Raw genomic sequence first — 20,771 nt, 5'->3', positions numbered from 1 at the left:
GAAGTTGGCCTAGATAGACTCATGCTTTGCATCAGGCTTGCATTACTTTTATAATGCAAAACTGCCATAAGTGCTAATATGGGATGTACTTTCCATCACAATTCTGGATTTGAGTTAGATAGTATCCAAAAGTAACGCAAAGTTGCGCAATGCGCTGCCTTGCGTTCCATGAGTGGTACTCATGGGTTTTGATGCAAATCCCTATCTTCAATGAATCGTAGAAATTGATTTTCACCAAATTCCAACGCCTCCTCGAGGCAGGTATGACAAGGAGAAATGCTTTTTTTCTTCGTTTTTTCTACTTTGTGTGTGTGCTGCGTTGTTCAACATTCATTCAAAATGAGAAAAGGCTGAAATCATAGTTTTTGTATCTTCAAGTATAACACCTATGTTTTTCAAGAGCACCTTTGTGCATGGCTGCCATTGTGCGCCAGCACGGGAGGGAGAACAGCTCTACATTTTAGCAGATATGAGGGCAGATTTACAAGAAAGTGACGCATCTGTAAAGACGCGTCACTTTTCCTGCGCCACCATTAGAAACCCTTGCACCACTATGGATGCGCTGTATTTACAATAAGGCGCACCATGGCGCAAGGATTGACAGATGCGTCAGAAATTTTGACGCATCTGTTGAAGCAAAAGTCACGCATTGCTGGAGTCGTGTCGCAAGCACGACGCAACTCCAGCCATGCAGGGGGAGGCCTATCCTCATTGTGCTGCGTCACTCCTTACGCCTGCTTCAAGCAGGGGTAAGAATTTGACACAGTGGCGTCCTAGAAGTGGCGCAGTGAAATCTAGTAAATTTCACTGCGTCAATGGCCTTTTTGCATTGGAACGCCCACCCTGCATACATTATACCTGACACAGGTATAATGTGACGCAGGGCTTTACAACGTGATGCATCTCCCTAGATGCGTCACGTTGGAAATGGTCCGCATTTTTACACTGCTACTGCGTCACAAAAAGTGTTGCAACAGCGGCGCAAAAATGATGCAAGGGCTTGTAAATCTGCCTCAAGGTGCTGGTCTGCTCTCTCCATTTCACACAACGCAATAGAGCAATTTTAGTTGCTGCACTACCTTACATTCCTTCTTAGTCTGTCACATATTGTTTTAAAGTATTGTTTTGATTCTAATAGATATTGCTTACACACACACTAGACCAAGTACGATCAAAAACTGAGCAACATTTTTATGATTTTTCAGCTTTGGAATACTAACTAATTCTAACTTTTTAATAAAATCTTTTTATGATGTATATGTATGCCCTTTGAAAATGAGGTCTCAAATGGGGGTTTCGAATGTCTAACTCAAACGTTTTTACAATTCTTTTACTTGATAGGTTCCTGTCAGGGAAGAAGTCTTTCTTTTTGTGTGTTAGAAAATAGAGCAGAATTTGGACTTTAGCCCACTCCTAATTTCCTTGATCAAGTGAAAACTGCCCAATGCAGAGATAAGGCTCCATTCTACTGGATGTTTGAGGACACAGATGCTGGGTTTAGATTTGCAGACCTTGTCAGTCCCAGAGGCCGTGCTTCATGATCGGCCATCTTTGCCTATCCGTTGTATTGGGGTATTATGTTGTAAAGCTGCAGTAAATCACGGTGCATTTATGCAAGTGTTGTCTAATGTCTGATGATAACTCTGTCTACTTCCCAGAAGTGGTTCTCCTAGCACACAATAACATAATAGTAGCAGAATTAAAACTGCAAGGAAGCGGTCAAGATAGTGAGAGAGATAAGAGACAGACAGGAACACTTAGGGCCATATTATCGAGAAGGGCGATAACATTATCGCTGGTTTAGCGGCAGGAAACTGCGATAAGGGGCTTGATAATATGCCCTTGTGAATTCCAATAGAAGCCCAGGTTTGATGTCCTTGACACCAGAACCTGGGCTTCTATTGGAATTCACAAGGGCAGCACACATACACAGAGAAAGATGCCTCTGAGGTGTGTTTTTGTGCAGGAAGGTGTGCCTTCCTGCACAAAATCAATCCTGCCTGTAACACAGGCACCCTTGCACCATGGCACAAGGGTGCCTGTGTTCGTGCTAGCCAGCGAAGAGAAAGAGCTGGAATGTGCCATATCTTATTACAAATGGCACATTCCTGCTCTCTATATTTGACGCAGTGCAGCAAGCGTACCTGCAGCCAATGTAAAGCTGGGATAGCTGAGCATGGAAGACTGCTCTGCAGGTCATAGTTTTCGGTGTGGCCATTGGAGAAACTGACTCAAACCAGCCTGCCAACTAAGAAGTGTCAACTACCCGCTACCAATGAGCACCTATGCTACTCTAGACAAATATTGGAGCTGAAGTACATCCAGTTGCAACCTGAGAGAAACTGTAGGCATGTTTTCCAAGTCTTAAAGGTGCTTTAACAGGATGTTTCCATGAATAGGCTGACTACAAAGGGGAGCTTAGGGCGACTATAGCAACCCAAAAAGATGAAGAACAAAAGGCTGAACATTGTCAAACACTCACTCCCAGTCACTGATCTGGGCTAAATTCATAGGCGTTTTCCTCACCATGCCACCCCAGTTTTGGCTCAGCCATATGCAAATCAGTCTTGAGCCTGCTCCCAATGGGAACAGTGCAGCCCAAACTGCAAGACCTGGTCCTCCCTGGACCGGGAAACAAGCATCCTGGGACCGGATTTTTGGGTATCACCCTTCATCAGCCAGGCTATCTTGAATTCAGTGCCATAGCAAACACAGCACCCACGTCTGGCATACACTTCCCACTTAGGGCACCTATAACAACATATAGGGTAGCTAGCCATTAACAAGCCAAGAAGAATGTCTGCAGTGAAATCACTGCATTGCTGCCTATCTTCTCACAAAACACACGGCATGCACCTAACAGAGGGACTCTTATGCCTATTAGCCTGACCTAGTTGCAAAGCACTGTTTTTGCATTCAAAATAAAGAATGTGTTTTCCTCTCAGTGCCTGGTAATCTGGAACCGTTTATTTGCAAAACTGTGTTACGACCCCTTTTTCCGAGTTGCTATCTGTTGCATGGGTTAAAAGTGGTGCTTTTTAAAGTCATATTTGAATTTGTCTCTTCACTGCATTAATAACTTGGGTAACTGATTATATTAAACTCTGTATCTCTTCACTATAGTGTGTCTGTTTATGTTCACTTATATTTTGACTAAATACCGATTATGAAGAACATTTACGTGTTTTTACAGATCAAAGGCAATGCGACAGACCCCTTTGATCCAAACTACGCCTGGCGTTCGGATGCCTACCTAGCTCCGGGCATCCTTGGATTTTTTTTCTATGTTCTTTTGGGGATAACCTCCTTACCATCTGTGAGCAATATAGTCAACTGGAGGGAGTTTCGCTTCGTACAGGTAAGTGTAACATATGTATTTGATTCAACTGAATTCATCAATTATAATTAAGATTAATCCATTGTTTTCAGAAACGGTTTACTTCATTAAATATTAACTATACATGCACCAGTAAGACATTTTTGTCACTATATATAAAATGATATTTCAAATTAGGACAACACTATTTTCACCAGGTTGATGTTTAAATAAGCTTCTCCTAAAGATACTTGGAAAATAAGCAGGCTCGATGAAGGCCAAATGCACAGTGAAACTCCTGGGGCACTTCGCTGCCACCTGCCACCATTATCTGGCCAGGATCATTATTACCAAACTCTTCTTATGACCTATGCACGTTGTATATAGTTGTTGACCTGATATTTGAATTGCCAAGCAGTGTGTCAATAGAAACATGGATCTATCAGGATCTGTAATATTGGCAAATAGAAAAGTAATATAGCAGCTGTGTGACTCAGCTTTTTTCTTTAATTTCAGGGGCTGTAATTAGAACAATTATGTATTAGTATCATTAATGTGATGCATTTCTATCATTAATCCTATTATGCCATAATTATCTGCCTTTGAAGCATTGAAGCAACACTTCTGCATAGATAATACACAGCTGCTGGCTATTTACATGATTTCTCAGTCAGGCAGAGCCCATCCACACAACTGTACACAACAAAACAGCAGTGCACAATGCCTCAATCCGATCGTTGCCGATGGACTCTCCGGCGTATGTGTTACAAATGTTATTTTAAAAATCAAATTTTTAAAAGAAGTCTTGAACGCCATCTGTTAGCTCTCAAGTCTCAAAGGTATCTCAATGTATCCTATACCCCATACTGCATCTCTCTACTTTTGTGTCACTTTGAGATGCACGATGTACTTGAGGTTCTGTCCCCATATATTTAGACATTAAGTATTGGCTGTCAAAAGAAACCTGTAGACATAGCTGTACAAATGGTATTCCAACAAAATATTGTCTAAACAATATTATCAGACACAAATATTGTGTCAAAATATTGTGATATCAAGAATATTGTGGGACTGGATATAGAAGGCAAGAATATCATTTTTGGGATTTTTTCTATGATTTTTTAGTGTGTTTGTAAATAGGATTGCTTTTTAATTATTTAGCTGAGTTTTGTTAGCTTTCGTGTTCTACTTATTTATTATTATATTGTTAAGCATGTTTAATACTTTTTTGGTATTTCTTATTTTGATTTGGTAAGACATTTACATTTTGTATTTTATTTTAGGTAATTTTTTTGAGTGTGTTATGTAGGGGGATGTATTTTAATTATTATTTTTTTAATTTAGTACGCATGTTTTATTAATTGTAATTTCCTAATTCAATAATGATGTGAAAAATACTTACTGCATAGTATTTTAGAGGTGCTTTATTAATTTACATTAGTACAGGGTAGTGAGAATATGTTTCAGCGCCTGGAGTGCCAGGGACGAAGCAGGAAACGTGTCATGTAGTGCACGCATGTGGCCTGCAGTTGATAGTATAGTAGGGTATCAAGGAGCATGGGGAGTGGGAAATGGGGACATTGCAGTCTGTAGTGGTGTGAGGAACTGTCCATCGGGGTATAGGTCTCAGAACAGTTTAATCTTGTGTTTATGTGCATGCATAATGGCTCGTCTATCCAGAAGCGGCAGTAACTGGAGTTATTAGCTGAGGAGTTCTCAAGAGACCCTTGGTTGTTTACCCGCTGATATGACCATGCTGGGTTGCAAAAGTGGGGTGTTGACGAAAAGATAAGGAATCTGGGATGAATAATAATCTTTGCAATCACAATTCGGCCAGCTAGGGATAGGGGTAGTTTAGACCATATAGTTATTTTGTCCTCCAGCCAGGTAATTGTCCGACCGTAGTGCCCTCGCAACAGCTACTCCATGTCGCAACAGAGCCATATGCCCAGATATCTAACTGGATCATCTGCCCTTTGCAAAAGGTACTCAGTTGGAAATTGTTGTGTATTGTCGGTAAGAGGGATTAAAATGGATGTAGGCCACTTAATTTGTATGCCAGAATAGCCACTAAAGCCGATCATCTCCCTTGTCAGAGGAGCCGAATTCTCCTCCCGATCAAAGGCATATAGGGTGATAACATCTGCTTACATTGAGGCTTGATGGTGAATAAAATGGCCCTGTTTGTCTGGTGTTGCTGAAGCCTAACTGCCACCGGCTCCATCGCGATGGCAAATAGGAGCGGTGAGACCGGGCACCCTGGTCTCGTGCCCCAGGTAACTGAAAGGGGATCGAAGATTACCTCATTTAAGCACACCTGTGCTGTGGGAAGAGTGTAAAGTAGTTGCACTTGCTTAATAAAGCTGGGGCTATTGCCAAGTCTGACCAAAAGGGGAAAGTTGCATGCCCATTCTAAGGAATCGAACGCTTTGGTGGTATCGAGTAGGTAAGCCACTGCAAAGATTCGAGGGTCAAGGTGGTGCAACACTGCAAGATAGTGCAGATGTTGTGTGATGTTTAATGGCCAAGAATAAAGCCTAACTGATCGGATCATAATATCATAGGTAGGAGAGGCTGCAAACTATATGCAAGGACCTTGGCATACATTTTATTGTCAACATTTATGAATGAAAAGGGTCGCTATGAATCACAGAGGTTGAGCGGTTTTCCTGGCTGAAGTGTAGTGATAACTGCCTCTCCCAATGAAGGAGGCAGGGCGCCTGTGTTCAGGGAATCCTGCAACATAGCTAGAAGATGTGGAGCTCAGAGTGAGTGTCAGACCGGGCTTTTTCAGCGGGTTTATCCCCAGACTTTTTGCTTCTTGGCCTCCTATGTTTGACCCTGTTTCTGTTAGTTTTAGGTTCTTGGGCACCTTACCAATGTTGATCAGTGCTAAAGTGCATGTGCTCTCCCTGTTTATGGATTGGCGTTTCCACGATTGGCTTGTTTGACTTAATACTAAGTCCCTAGTACAGTGCACTGTGTGTGCCCACTGCCTGTAAGTCAAATACTGCTAGTGAGCCTGCAGCACTGATTGTGCCACCCAGACAAGTAGCCTTTGAAAGGGGTCTCAGGCCTGCCGCTGCAGTGTATGTGTGCAGTCTCTACTGCCATGTCGACCTGGCAAGTGCACCCACTTGCCAGGCCTTAACCTTCCCTTTTATTACATGTGAGTCACCCCTAAGCTAGGCCCAAGGTACCTCTGTGAGCTGGGTGCAGTGTATGTGAAAGGTAGGACATGTACTGGTGTGTGCGACATGTCCTGATAGTGAAATACAGTGTATTTTGTTGTTCACTATGGAAAGGCTTTCTTTCCCACAGGAAAGAATTGGAGTTTATTTATAACATCTTATGAGTATAACTTCCCATTGGTACAAGGTGTAAAGATGAAATTGAGTATGCCTGAACTCAGAATATAAAAATGCATCTTTTTGTGATTTTTATATTGTGTGTTTGAAAATACCACTTTTAGAAATTGAGTATTTTCTTGCTTAGCCATCCAGTGTGCCTCTGCTGGTTTGTGGATTGACTGTCTGGCTTTGGAGTGACAGGGGCTGGGGATGTGCATTCTCTCAGACAGCCACTGGGGGGCTGAGGTGTGTCTTGCCTTTCCTGACTGAGTCAGGACTGGGCTGAATACACCTGAGCTGCATTTAGAGTAGGGGAGGAGATTTTCTAGCACCTTTGTGGGCTTGGTCTGCCTTACACAATGCTGTCTCCATCCGGCCGGGAAGCTGGACCAAGGAGAACAGAACTGGCTTGTACTGAGCACAGATCTCTCTTCCACAAGATAACAAAGAGAAATTGAGTATAAATATTGGGGCCCAGACCCCAGAAACTAAGAATACTTCTGGACTCAAAAGGAATCTTTACCAAGGAGAAGAACTGTAAAAGCTGTAAGAGAAGAACTGCCCCTTTGGGTGACTGTTTCTGCCAAGGAGAGGACAAAGACTTTGCTGTGTGCTGTGTATCCTGCTTAAAGAAGATCTCCAAGGGCTTGAAGTAGAGCTTGCCTCCTGTTCTGAAGTCTCAGGGACACAAAGTCTTCTCCACCAGCTCCCCTGAACTCCCTTGCTTGGATTTATGACCTACTAAGAGGTGCCTGTTCCTGTGTTGGGCATTTGGGTGTTGTTCCTGCTGCTGGGAGCTGAGAAAAGAGAAGCAACTAAAGAAGCGTGATGCATCCGCCCCCGTTTCGGACGCAACACTGCTGTGCAGGAAGAATTTCCACACATTGCCCCCATGCCGCTGAAGAAACCGAAGCAGCGTTTGCCCGCAGCGGGAGAAATCGGCGCACGGTGAGTCTCGCGCACCGAAGTCCGAGATCACTGCACCGACTCTGACGCAGGCCTTGCTGTGCGACTGCAAGAACCAACGCATCCAGGGGACCGCGGCTAGAGAGATCAATGCAACACTGTTGCCACCGCCATGTCAAGAGCCAACGCCTCCCGAATCCCCATGCATTGCACCGGGCACCTGGTCTACAGCTACGTCGGGGACCGCAGTTAGAAACCGACGCATCACCTCCCTGCACAGTGAGAAACCAATGCATTTCCTCCTCTTCAGTAAGGAACCAAAGCATCACCTCTCCTGGAGCAAGAAACCGATGCCTCACCTTCCCTGGGCATAAGGGACTGACGCATCAACTTCCCTGCGGATGTTTTTGCCTATGATTTTGACGCATCCAAGGTACTTTGTGTGTAAAGTGTTGCATCTATAGTTTGCCTTGGACAGAACTGTTTTTACCTTTTAAAAGTCATATCTTAATAACTGTATTTTGGATTTTTTTTTCATTTTGGTCTTGTCTGGTTTAGATAAAGATTACTTTTTTTTCTAAACTAGTGTGGTGTCCATTTGTAGTGTTTTCACAGTATTACTGTATGTGTGCACACTGCCCCAGAGATAAGCCTTTCTGCTTGTGCCAAGCTACCAAGAGGTTGAGCAGGGGTTGTCTAAGGGCGCAACTCCCTTACCCTGACTAGAAGCATGGATCCCTACTTGGACAAAGGTGAAAACCATTGCAAACTAGAGACCCCCATTTCTAACAGTGAGGCATACTCCTTATAGAAGGCTGTGGGGAGCCCATCAAGGCCATGGGGCTTGTGACCAGACAGGCCTCATATAACTTGCTCAATTTCCTCAGTGGTGATGGAGAGTCTAGATAGGCCAGGTGTGCACAATCAAGCCAAAGCAATTGCATGGAGTCAAAATAGTCGGTCAGTGCAGCAGGGCCCAGAGTCAGGGTCGCAGAATATAATTGAGCATAAAAGAATGTCATGACATCCAACTATTCTATTGTGGAATAGGCGAGCTTGGACTCAGAGTCTGGGAGCTCAGTAACATAAGCGGAGGTCCGCGGAGCACATAGCAGAGTTGCACCTGTCTTGCTCAAGGGGGGATCACCCTACCTATATCGTCTATCGTGTGGCGGTGTAAAAAGCGAGTTTCATGAAAGACTTCCTCCTGGCACGGTCGCTTATATTGATGTAGGAATAGTAAATCTGACCCACCAAAGTCTAACACTTTCCCTACTGCTGCTCAGATTAGAGTGGGAGTAGTAAATATTACCACTCCAAGTATAATATGATTTTTTTGTTGTTGTTTTAATAGATATATTTTGGGGTAATTTTAAAAAGTTAGTGAATCGTAAATTATTTTCTTTATTATTTCATTTTAAGTAGTAAAATGCGCAAAATTTTACAAAGCACTAAAACTTGCACACTGCAGCACACAGACACTTTGTCATCAAGACTTCTACCTCACCCACCGCCCGATACCTTCCTCTATCCCCCCCTTGAAGGAGGCTTGTCACAAGTCAATGTGCATACTACTGCTATACTGTGTGATTTCCTTGTCACCAATGTTGTACAGCATGCTGAAACTCCCGCTGCGTCATGAGTCAATGTATATAGTACTGTTATATTGTGCGATTTCCTCACTGCGAATGTTGTAAAGCGCTCCAATACCTCCAGGTCTGGCCAGCACTATATAAAACTCCTAAAATAAATAAATAAAATAAATTGTTGTATTTGGCTTATACTTTTTTTCTAATATTATTGCATACATGTTTAATGTTTTATATCCGGTGTTTATTATAATGAATTTGTATTAGTAGTTTCTATTTGTATGTAAATAATATTTTGAAACTATCATGTTTATTAATTTTTGTAACCACATAGTTTTAGTTATACTGTGTTTCTATAGTTTGTATGCATAAGTATATTTTTTTTAACATACTATTATTTTTTAAAGTAAATGCGTGCATTAAAGTTAATGTAGCATGTTATAGTTAAAATCCAATATGCTTACCGATTATTTGATAATATTCTGGTCTTCCATGTTTTATTGTCGATATATTTTGACTTTACATCCAAAGTATATAAAGTTAATATTTGTGCTATCTATAGTTTTGGGTGATATTTTTGTTGTGGATATATTGTCATGGATATTTTTGTTATTTCATCAGACAACTGTGTAAATAAACACCCTCAGAGGCACAGCAATATTCTTTAAGGTCTGTCCAGTGATTTTATTTTAAATCTGATCTCATGTCATATTCAGAAATATCCTTTGGCAAGCCCGTTGCAGCCATTGGCCACCTTGTGTCATCCTCTTTTGAACATTGGCTTGATTGAAGTTTTGTGCACATTTGGATTATCCCAGTAGAGTACTGAGAAATTATACATACATTTCGAGGTGGTGCCTGATCATAGAAATGAGTTGGTCTATGTGATACAACTTATTAGGCAGTTGCACCATGGACAATGCAGGGGAGGGTGTTAAATGCAGTTGCATAGAACGGTCTTGCTGATTGTAATATATGATTGACATTTCTGCACCTGGTGGTGCTTTTGCAGTCATGGTTGTCAAAACATTCATGGCAGGACTTGTTTCAGCCTTGGGTGGCAAGAAATGCACATATGGTAAGGTATCATCTTGATATCGGGAAGATGTGCATTTATGGTTGGCAACAAACGTAATGTGTATTTGTAAAGTGCATGTTCATGCAGAAGGGTTTCTTGCTGCTGAATAACAGATGTTTATTGTTACCCAACTCAATGGTGCACATTTTATAGACCTCAGAAGGATGAAAGGCTGAGTGGGCCCACCAGGATTTGAACCTGTGACCATGAGGTCAAACACAGGCCCCTACAGTGGATGCATTAGTCCACTAGACCACCAGACAGGGCTAAAATGGCGAGCTAAAACTAAACCATTTTCAGCATCATTTTTGTGGGTAATAATATAGTTATTTTCTTTGTTTATTAAAGTATGTCTCTGGACAAGATATCCGGGCATCATTTTTGATAAATTAACAGCGACTAAGAGCCGATGATCAATGGCAACATGGGGTCTAATCAGCAGCAGCCAGGGGCTTGAGGTCTAAAGATCATAAAACACCTGACGGCCTGAGCAGTGTTTCCAAAGTTCAATCTGGTGGCAGTGGGGTCTATGGATGTATCATGAGGCGGGAAGGAGTTCACATTCTGAAATGAACAGCTGACATCAGGGTATCTCTGAGGATGGAGCCCCTCCACAGTCCAGAGATCTGGATTAAATCCATTGTTCTTTTGCTCAGCATGCCTCCCCAGTTTAGACCCAGCCATATGCAAATCAGTCTTGACCCTGCTTCCCAAAGAAACCATCCATCCCGAATTGCCAGGCCAGGTCCCCCCTGGACTGGAAAAAAGCATTCCTGGATGGATTTTGGGGTATCACCCATCATCTGTCATGCTAGCTTGACTTCAGTAGCACAGTGAGCACGGAACCCAAAATACTTCAGACCATACAGAACAACAGCCAGACTCATCCTTGACCATCTCAGGCTGATACACATCGCTCCCACCTTAGAAACCTCCACTGGCTACCCATCCAGAAAAGATGCCAGTTCAAGATCCTCATTCACGCATACAAGGCCCTTCACAACCAAGGACCTTCCTACTTCAACCATCGACTGAACTTACACCTACCCGCAAGACACCTGCGATTCATCTCTCTTGCCCTCGCACACCCCCGCATCCTTTATAACTGCTTTAGGGGCCCTCCTTCTTCTACATTGTGACCAAGACCTAGAACACCCTGCCCATCCACCCCGTACAGTACCCTCCCTGGTAGACTTCAGAAAGAAGCTCAAGAACTGGCTTTCTGATGGAGACACAGAACCAGATACCCCTGGAGGTGGCAGGGCTTGCTCTATACAAATGCTTACAAATGCTTATTGACTGATTGATTGATATTCCTATCTCCCCTCTTCCTCTGATGTATTGATTATTGCACCCAGTAATCCAGCCTTCGAAGTCCACTCTGTGCCGTAAGACTTGATTTTTGTTGTTGTTGTTATTGGGTGGGAAGGGGGAGGGAGTAAGGCCTCCACAAACTTTCTCCTTTGCTCATCAAGACATTAACTTATTTCCACTAGAAATTAATTGGAAATCCATGCCAAGGCTATAAGAGCTGCTTGTGGGTAGGAGTGGAAAATGGAAAGAACATGCGCGTGGGGCTCCTCTCCTGCTGTCTGTTGTTAAGATAGAGATGCCACTAACAGCAGAGCATATGTTTCCAAAAGATATGGGGCCGGTTATGACTTTGGAGGTGCTGCGCTGGCTCTGGGTCAGCACAGCACAGCACCGCCAAAGCCATGCAGGGACCGTTCGCCAGATTACAAGTACAACTCAGGTCTGGTGGACTATTCTCTTGCCCTCCCCACATCAGTGCCCCGAAAATGGGCACCGCAATGGCAACGCAAAAGACGTTCCAGTTCGTATTTAATTTGACAGTGAACCAGAATCTCCACATGTGGTTCATCTCTTTGAGGCGCTCTATAACTAGGGCACAGATAGGAAAGGGTGCCATGCAGAAAGTTGTACTTTTGAGAATCCAGGTAAAGACAGCCACACATCCTCTAAACCCATTTTGCTCTGTTTTGACCTCGGTATTCTTCTTGTGACAAGAGTGCAGTTTTAACACACTGTAGTATTATTGTTGACAAAGCCAACCAATCTTGCTTTGCCTTTAGGGCACAGCACAGACTGCATACTCTACAGGCAGATATGTGATCGAACTGAAGAGGCTCAGGGGCAACACGTATCATCACACATGCACACAACGCAAACAGGCCCACAGGAACGCAGCATGAATAAATGGAATACATCAGCTTATCTCTCTCCATAGTAGCCCAGTGGGAGAAACTCAATAGGCTAGAATGCAGCCCCAGGCAATCTGCCTCGGCTGTAATTATTTCAAGCACTCCCTTAATCATTATATGGTTTGTTGCACTAACATGACAAAGAAAATGTGCTTATCTCGTTTTGAATGAACACATTGTATGCCTGTGGGCCAGTTTGTGTTGCATGTGCCTACCTTGCAAGGGTATATGTTCTTTGTGCAAGCATCTCTCTCCTGTAATGTTGCCTCTCTGTACATGCACTATAGAAAAGTGCAGACCTATTGGCATTGCCAATGCTAGTTTGGAAAAGCAACCCCAACTAACATGAGTACGTCTTACCAGTATGGCCACACACAAATTAGTCCCACTTCAACCCCTCAAACTCACACTGTGCCAGATAGCGTCACATGATTTTGGCTCCCTTCACACTGTCAACCAGTAGAGAGCCAATACCACAAACTGGGCTAAAAGGTGAGCTGGAAGCCCCTACATGGAGTGGGATTCTAGTGCATGCATGTTTGGAGGCTCTTGCCAAGTGGAAAGAAGGGCATTGGGCACTGCTCTGCAAAACGCCCCACCCCTTTTAATGCCCCGCCCCACCTATCAAGTTTTGGAAAGATTTCATGAGTTGGCAGGTTTTCAATTGTGTGAGATGTTCACAGGTCATGATGACTGTATATGCATTTGTAAATGATTTACCCTCATACATTTAAGAGGTTGTGTAATGTTTTTTTAATCTTTTTCCGTTTCTTTACAGTCTAAACTAGGATACCTTACTCTGATCCTTTGCACTGGACACACACTGGTCTATGGCTGGGATCGCTTTATCTTCGGCCCATTTTACAGATGGCATCTTCCTCCAGCTTTTGTGTTGTCTCTCATCATACCATGCGCGGTGTTGGCCCTTAAGTTTATCCTTATAGCTCCATGCCTGGACAGAAAAATAATGCAGATTCGTCAGGGGTGGGAAAGAAATCCCCAAAATCCAAAGAAGGACGTCAGTGAAAATGGAAAAACAACTGCGTAAATGTCTAAGTATGTTTGTATGTTGTTGTCATACCCTTTTTAGCCACTACACAATAAGGTGACACAACTGGCAAAGAGATACATTGCAGTTAATAAATGCTGCATTGTTTACAGAGGCCTGATAATTGTAAGTGAAATACCACTCTTTCCAATTACAGCTCCAATTCAAGTAAGAAAATACATTGTGTAGTCACGTGTGCTTCAATGCATTGTTTTATGGTTATGACAAATCTGGTTTCTTCCATTACATGGCTGTAATTCAAGGATCAGATGCTGTACTGTAGAAAGTGCACCAGAGATGCAATGGGCATGTGCACCTGCTTTGTGCCCCAAGGGCATTTTGGTATTACATAAGCGGCTGCAGGTGCTTGTGTGGGCCCTTCTGTAATACAAATAGCATTGCTGCACATGTAGCACCAGCGCTATCCATCATTTGCATGAGGGCATTGAATCATGCAAATGAACGGATTTCTTTGCCTCTGCTTCCATGCCGTATAATGGACGTAGGCGCAAAGGCAAATAAGCCAGGATATGCACTAAAAGTGCACCACAAAAAGGTGGCACATTGACAGTGCACCTCCTGAGGGCATCTTGGAGGATTAAGGGGGTCCCATGGACCGACCAGACATCCCCTTCCAGGGGGGTGCAGTCCATCCCTGCACCTGCATCCCCCTGTAAGGGGATCCATCATCCCTTTTGAAAGTGCAGCCGGGTTGCTGCCTGCACTATGAAACATGGAGTGGCTATGAAGCAGCCGCTCCGTATATCACTTGAATGCGCTGCTTCCCGGGCAGCACCAGTTTGCGGCTACTCTGAAGCCAGTGCCTTCTTTATAATAGGGTGCACTGCACACAACACACCTGTTTGAAGGTGCTCAGTGGTGCAGACAGGGAAAGTACACCTTAATCATAATACAGGCTCAGGTGTCGTCCTCTCCAGAGCATATACATAAATAGATGGAACTTTATAAGTTTGAGCCTTAATAACACACGGACGTGTACTAATAAAGGTCCTTGATTCATTGTATCTTTCTTCATTTGAATACTCACACTGCACCATGTTTTCATCATTTAACTTGAGCCACAGAAAACATGTTAGAAAGAAACTGTATGTTGATGCTCATGGTACTGTTTCTGTTCGAACATTGGTCTTCAAGACCACAGAATCAACCAATCTATTTTAGCAAATTTTAGTCACAAGCTTAACACCCTCATGCTGACAACTGAAGAGTCCCCACTTCCATCCCATCCCACATCTTCCCCATCTGGCTCATTGAGTGTCTTCTTGTTGCCCAACTTTCCCTCTAAACTGCAATCTCAGGACCCTTTCCCACTCCACTGTACTCAACGGCCACCTATGCTGTTTCACTGCTTCCACATCCCCTTTCACCCTACTTCTACATGGCATTTTGTTTCATGTTGGCTGTGTTTGAACTGTATAGGTCCTATACATGCTTACTTACTAACAAGCATTCCTAGATAAACAAAGCACTTAGGCCCTTATTCTGAGTGAACAGAATGTGATTTTCAAGGGCAAATGTATATACAGTGACCAAAGTTGGGAAAATACTTCTTTACTTTATATGAATATGATAGTAATATTACATTATTATGTCAGGAGTATTACTCTAATGAGAGTAGCAAAGGCGTTAGGTTCTTAATGTAGTACTTATTTATGCAGTTTCTGTAGTCCGTACATAAAGCCCCAACTCCCTTGATTCATGTATAGTAGCCATGATCCATCTCTTGAGAGTGATCCAGATCCTGGAGAGACATGAGTGAGGACAAGATTTCCATGCTCCATCCGTAGAGACCCTCCCATTGTCCCCCTTAGAAATCTCGCCCCTCCTCTCTTTTCCTGGCCAGAATTCCACACCTACCTTGTGGGACATAAGAAAGGCACACACATGTTGTTTTCTGTCCCAACAGCATCTCCCCATCTGACTTGGACGTCAGTTTGTAAAAGGGTTTTAGTTGCCTCCTCTGTCCCATTCTCCTGATTACTGGGCCAATGAAATCTCACCTCTTGCCCTGGACTTGTGACCTTTTATAGTCCTGTTGATCTAGAGCAGGAGGGCCTAGCACTTGAGAGTCCCACTCACATTAAGAAGGAATTCCCGGTTTCTGTACCTCGCTCAATGGCTCAGACAAGACAATTGAACATGGTGAAGAGTCAGTCCTGTTACGTTCCTTTACCCTGTACCATGACACACCCTTTAACTTACAGTGATACACCCTTTACCCTCTGACCTTGCTTGTCATTAAGTAGTACCCAGCCATTGCTGTGGTGCAGCACCGTACTCCACTCTTACCTCTCACCGTCCCTGCCGTGAGAACTCGCGAGGTTGAGGGGAAATTCTGCATCCTAGTAGTGAACCATGCATTCTTTTTCTCTTTTGCCTGTGAAGTATAAGCCCCCTGCTCCACTCTCAAGGAGTAGATTGTGAGTTCCCTGTGACACTTATCTGGACAAAAAACAGCAAAACAGGGTTACAAGTAGACATGGTTCACCACAATTGCTCTTCCTGGCTTCAACATTCCCTTATATTTTAACGAGGACAAATCCTCCAGGTCATACCAGGAGTTTGTTGTCTAGTAAAAGTCCAGGTTCACATGCAGGAATTAGTACAGGAACACCAACTCCCACATGTCATTCCCTTCCATACAGGACTACCTATATGCCTATTAAGATTAACACTGGGGGGCACACTTACTATTATTTCATGCAATGCGGGGGTAGCAAAGGAGATTGATGCACCTCATTACATGAAATGAATCGAGCAGAAATGCTCCATATTTATCAAGATATGGAGCATGTCTGCTCTCTCATTGCGCTGGTACACTTTGCATTGCCAATTCCATCACCTGCACCCTTGTGCCATACTGGAAGGGTGTCTGCATTACTGGCAGGATTGTTATTGTGCAGAAAGGAAAAGCTTCCGGCACCAAAACAGTCTCTGGAGGCATATTTATATTGCCATGTTTGCTGCATCCTGCAGCAAAAATGGAAAGAGAAAGTAACGAGTAGAAACAATGATATGTCTCCTTGTTTTACCTCTGTCGGGTAGGCGCACCATTTTGGTGCAATACCAGGTTTACAAGAAATTGTAGATCTGGGTTTGCATCAAAATACATGGGTGGATGCATGGGGACTCGTATGTAACTTTGCCGTTCAGAAGCCATGTAAAGCCACGTAGAGTGGCACTGCGTGGCTAGTAAATGCCAAAAATTGTTCTTTGCTGGGCGCTGAACCTAAAAAGTAATGCATCCCTGATGCAGAATCATAGTAAATATGGGCCTAAGTATGGTATTAAGGACAGTTAACACTTGGCCACTCATAATGATGATGCCAGTCACTTAGCAAGACACACAAAGGAATGTTAAATGGTAGGATCATGAATTACAACAGTAATTCTTTGAGATATGAGTACATTACGGTAGTGCATTGCATTTTTAGATTTCTTGCACCTTCCTACAAAGTGCAGCAGTATGATGTGGTTCTCTGTTCTTGCATCAGTATTTAAGATGTCAAATATCAGTGTTTCCTGCACAAACGATGTCATATTTTACAAAAACGAATTCTTCAAGATAAAGTAAAAAAATGGCATGCACATAATAACAAATAAGATATATCACTTTACAGTAAGCTATTTTGTGAAAAGCAAACTAAAATGCTGTGTGCCTAGAGTAGGTGCTTTCTAATTGTAGCAAAAAAGAAACGCTGTTGTTTTATATAACATTACACAGACTTGAGCAAAGTAAAAAAGCAGTGACATAGCACTTAGAAAAACATATAACGAAGTCGAATGCACAATATTAACCGAGGAAACATTGTATATGCATATTAAATACAGACCTTACGCAAAATGACGTGAAGACCCATCCACTAAGAATATGGGAACACAGTTAAATGGTGCAATTCTGCATGTTTATAGAAAACGCATGTTTTTTTTCTTACATTTTTAAATGAAAATATTTATGTTTGACTGCAATTGCAAATGAAAATATGCTCTCTCTGGTAAGGTTGGTTGCTATCAAACATTACTATTAAAATGTCTCAATGTAATGCATATTTTGGTATTTGTGAGTCACACCCCTGAATCTCACCGGCTACACTACGCCTGTGTTCCCCGAGTGTGTTCACCTTTGTGTTTACATTCCAATGAGAATTAAGTCTTATTTTTGGACCCAACATCTTGAAGATTGTGGTTTCATTTGAAGTTGCCTGTACTTGCTTTAGTTATTGTGTGCGAAGTTATCTTATTGTAAATACATGATCATTCCATTTTGTGACATGTTTAACAAATAAAGGTCCATCTAAAAATAAAAAAAACTGTTTGCATGAAGATTTGCATGCTTTTCAAATACTCACTAGTACTGAATTGTTTTTTCTTTTATGTAACTCTTTCCTTCTCTTCGGAGTCCAATCTATGGTAATAACTTCACCGAAGTGTCAAATGTCCCTCTTGATCCTGGGCGTCCTTTCAAAGTGTACAGTTGATAGTGTCTTGGATGTAATATAACTTAAAGGGCAGGTGTTGAGTGAGGTGTGTGGGGCTCAGAAATGTGCTTCAAACATGGTGCAGAAAATGTCGCTTAATAAAAACATGAGATGTTACTGAAACTGCCAGAAAAGATGCGGTCACGCAGATTTACAATTTTTATGAGCCACAGAATCCTATACATGGGTGCATCATGGAGTGCTTAGTGTGTTGGTCAGTGGAGACGGGGTTTGCGTGGTCTACATGGCATCCAGCCAGAAAACAACGAAGCCCTGTATGAAATGTCAAGCAAACTGGGTAAGTACTATGAGGGTCTACCCAGAAGCCCCAGAGCGGCAACCTCCAGGTTTCACTTTTAGGCAATGAGGCTGTGTAGCACCCAGACACAGAGGTCTAATACCTACAGTGTACTGAGAAAGTAACTAAGATATGCAGTGTGTGGGACCGCCCTGAAATGGCAGAGCCATCCACCCTGGAGGCATTTTTAAGCAGAAAAATAATACCAAGTGGGGTCCACCGAAAAGAAACAATAGCAAATCTCTCTGGAGTCCTTGTTAGTCAACCAAGATATGCAAGTGCAGTACATGGATGTCGAAGCTGAGCAATAGTACAACCAAAGGAGGTCAACCTAGGTACCACACATTTTGGGTCAATGGGTCTCCCCAGAGGTGGAAGCAATATGCCCAATAGTTGTTGTTGGCTTAACCTGGGAACCAGATTAGTCTGCATCAGTTGTTGTTCCTGTGGAAACAATAGGATTAGATATGGGAAGAAGAGAAGGAGTGTCATGGGAGAAGATTGGGTAAGGTGCCAGTTTCTGGGAACGATGCGCTACCAGATCCTAACAGGCTCTGACAGGAAAGAAGCACTTAATGTCTACGTGTTTTACCTGGAGGCCTAGGCTGCATTCCCTGGCTGAGGTAGATATTAAAAGGAAGACCAGGCTCGGTGAATTCACAGGTCAAAAGAAGGCCTTCATAGACCAATCAAAGCAGAATCAGGCAGAAGGGCCAGAAGTGATGACTTGTTTCTGTTTTGTGAATGGTAACACATATCCTGTCTTCACATTATTTGTCCTACTTTCATCACAAAGAGACTATACATCATATATTTTTTAATCTTTTAGAGTTTTGTATAGCGTGAACTAGACCAGAGACATCAGGTATCAGAGCGCTTTACATGAACACCTGTTTTGTTACAGATGGACACATTCATTTTTTAAGGCACAAGGAGATTACGTGATTTACCCAGAATCACAGGATGTTGAGCGTCATTGCCGAGACTTGAACCCAATTCCCCAGCTTCGAGGTCGACCGCTCAAGCCATTACAAACATTGCACCAAATTCATGCAGTATAGCTTTCAACGAGTTCAAAGAAATACACATAACAGTAGATGAATATTGTTTGAATAGAAGAAAGACAGCCTACCACATGAACTGATTTCAGACACCTTTTTAGGTCTGACCAAAGGATAAAAATGTGTTTGAGTAACCATTATCATCTACTGGTCAGCTTAAGTAGCATTCAGATTTTGCTTCTGAAATACAGCATGGCTCAGTGGGTACTTCCATTTCAGCCATTGGCTTTCTGCATTTTGAATGATTGTATTTTTCTTGAGCATACTTAAAAAAAATTGTCTACATCCATGACTCTGTTGAGGGGATAGTCTCTGCTTTCATTTCATTGTGTTGTTAGGTCTAGCCTGAGACTATATTAGTTGTCTCACCAGAACCACGCTATCCAAAAAAAGACACAAAATGCATACATAAATAAATACATAATTTTTTCTGTTCATCTGCCACTCACATTTTGCATCCACCCACCACAGCATACAGCATGGGGCAGTGGATCAGCCCGCATCGGCCATTAGTTGTCTCACTGTAAGTAAAGGCCTTTTGCCTATGTATGCATCCACCTAAAGAGAAGTGCACTTCAGTTCTAGGGTTGTTTAGCAAATACTTTACTTTGCCGGTATGTTTACTTTCCATCATTTTATCCTTTCTTTATTTTTTGTCATTACTGCTTGTTTAAATTATCTATTCAGGTTACATGAATTCAAAGCAAAAAGTGCATTCCCTTTGCATAAAAAAAAACCATATCCTTGGGATATGCATTAAAACCAAAATGGGTTTCGATACGTGCTGGAAGCACCCATAAAACGCAAGTTCAGGCGGGATTAAGATGTTAGAAAAGACAGAAAATCTTGTCTTTATTAAATACATTGTTGGTGCTTTTGGAACAAATATATGCATTACTCGGAAATTAGGGCCAGATGTACGACCCTTACATTTTGCGAGTTGCAAAGTGACACAGTTTGCGGGTCGCAAAATGCAATTTACAACAGTGTCTCAGACACTGTTAGCGAATCCTAATGGGGTCGCAAATTGCCTGCCTCATTATTATTCATGAGGTAGCTGCTATTTGTGACCCCATTAGGAATGGCTAGCACTGCCCAGGGATGGTGACCTGCTGGGGTCAGCAGACCACCACTTCTGTGACAGCTTTTTTAAGAAAGTAGTTTTTTATTTAAATACAGCCGTTTTCCTTAAAGGAAAACGGGATGCATAAAAAAAATGAAACTTTTCAGTTTCATTTACCACTGCCTGCTCTTAAAAAATATTTTTGCACACACTCACAAAGGGGTAGGTGGTAAATTGTGAGTGGTACATTCCAGGGGCGCTCCAGTGAGTCGCAAACGCTATTTTGCGACTCACTGACTCACAAAATAGCGTTTGTACATGCCAGGAACCTTTTTTGCAGT

The 20,771-nt window shown here is 42.6% G+C and overlaps 1 protein-coding gene across 2 annotated transcripts in view; it reads left to right on the top strand.

Annotated features, from left to right (window-relative positions):
• Positions 1–17,840, top strand: part of LOC146789339 (metalloreductase STEAP4-like) — an 81,903-nt gene extending 64,063 nt beyond the window's left edge. For both annotated transcript variants that reach the window (XM_085631184.1, XM_085631185.1), the window contains exons 4-5: positions 3,194–3,358; positions 13,240–17,840. In XM_085631184.1, coding sequence (XP_085487310.1) covers positions 3,194–3,358; positions 13,240–13,509 — 435 coding nt within the window. In that variant the 3' untranslated portion in view covers positions 13,510–17,840. The remainder of the gene's footprint in view (positions 1–3,193; positions 3,359–13,239) is intronic.
• The last annotated feature ends 2,931 nt before the right edge of the window (positions 17,841–20,771 follow it).

The sequence above is a fragment of the Triturus cristatus genome, chromosome 10, assembly GCF_964204655.1.
Source record: "Triturus cristatus chromosome 10, aTriCri1.1, whole genome shotgun sequence".
NCBI classification, from domain to species: domain Eukaryota; kingdom Metazoa; phylum Chordata; class Amphibia; order Caudata; family Salamandridae; genus Triturus; species Triturus cristatus.
Note: the sequence above shows the minus strand (reverse complement) of the source record. Positions and strands in the feature narration are given on the sequence as shown.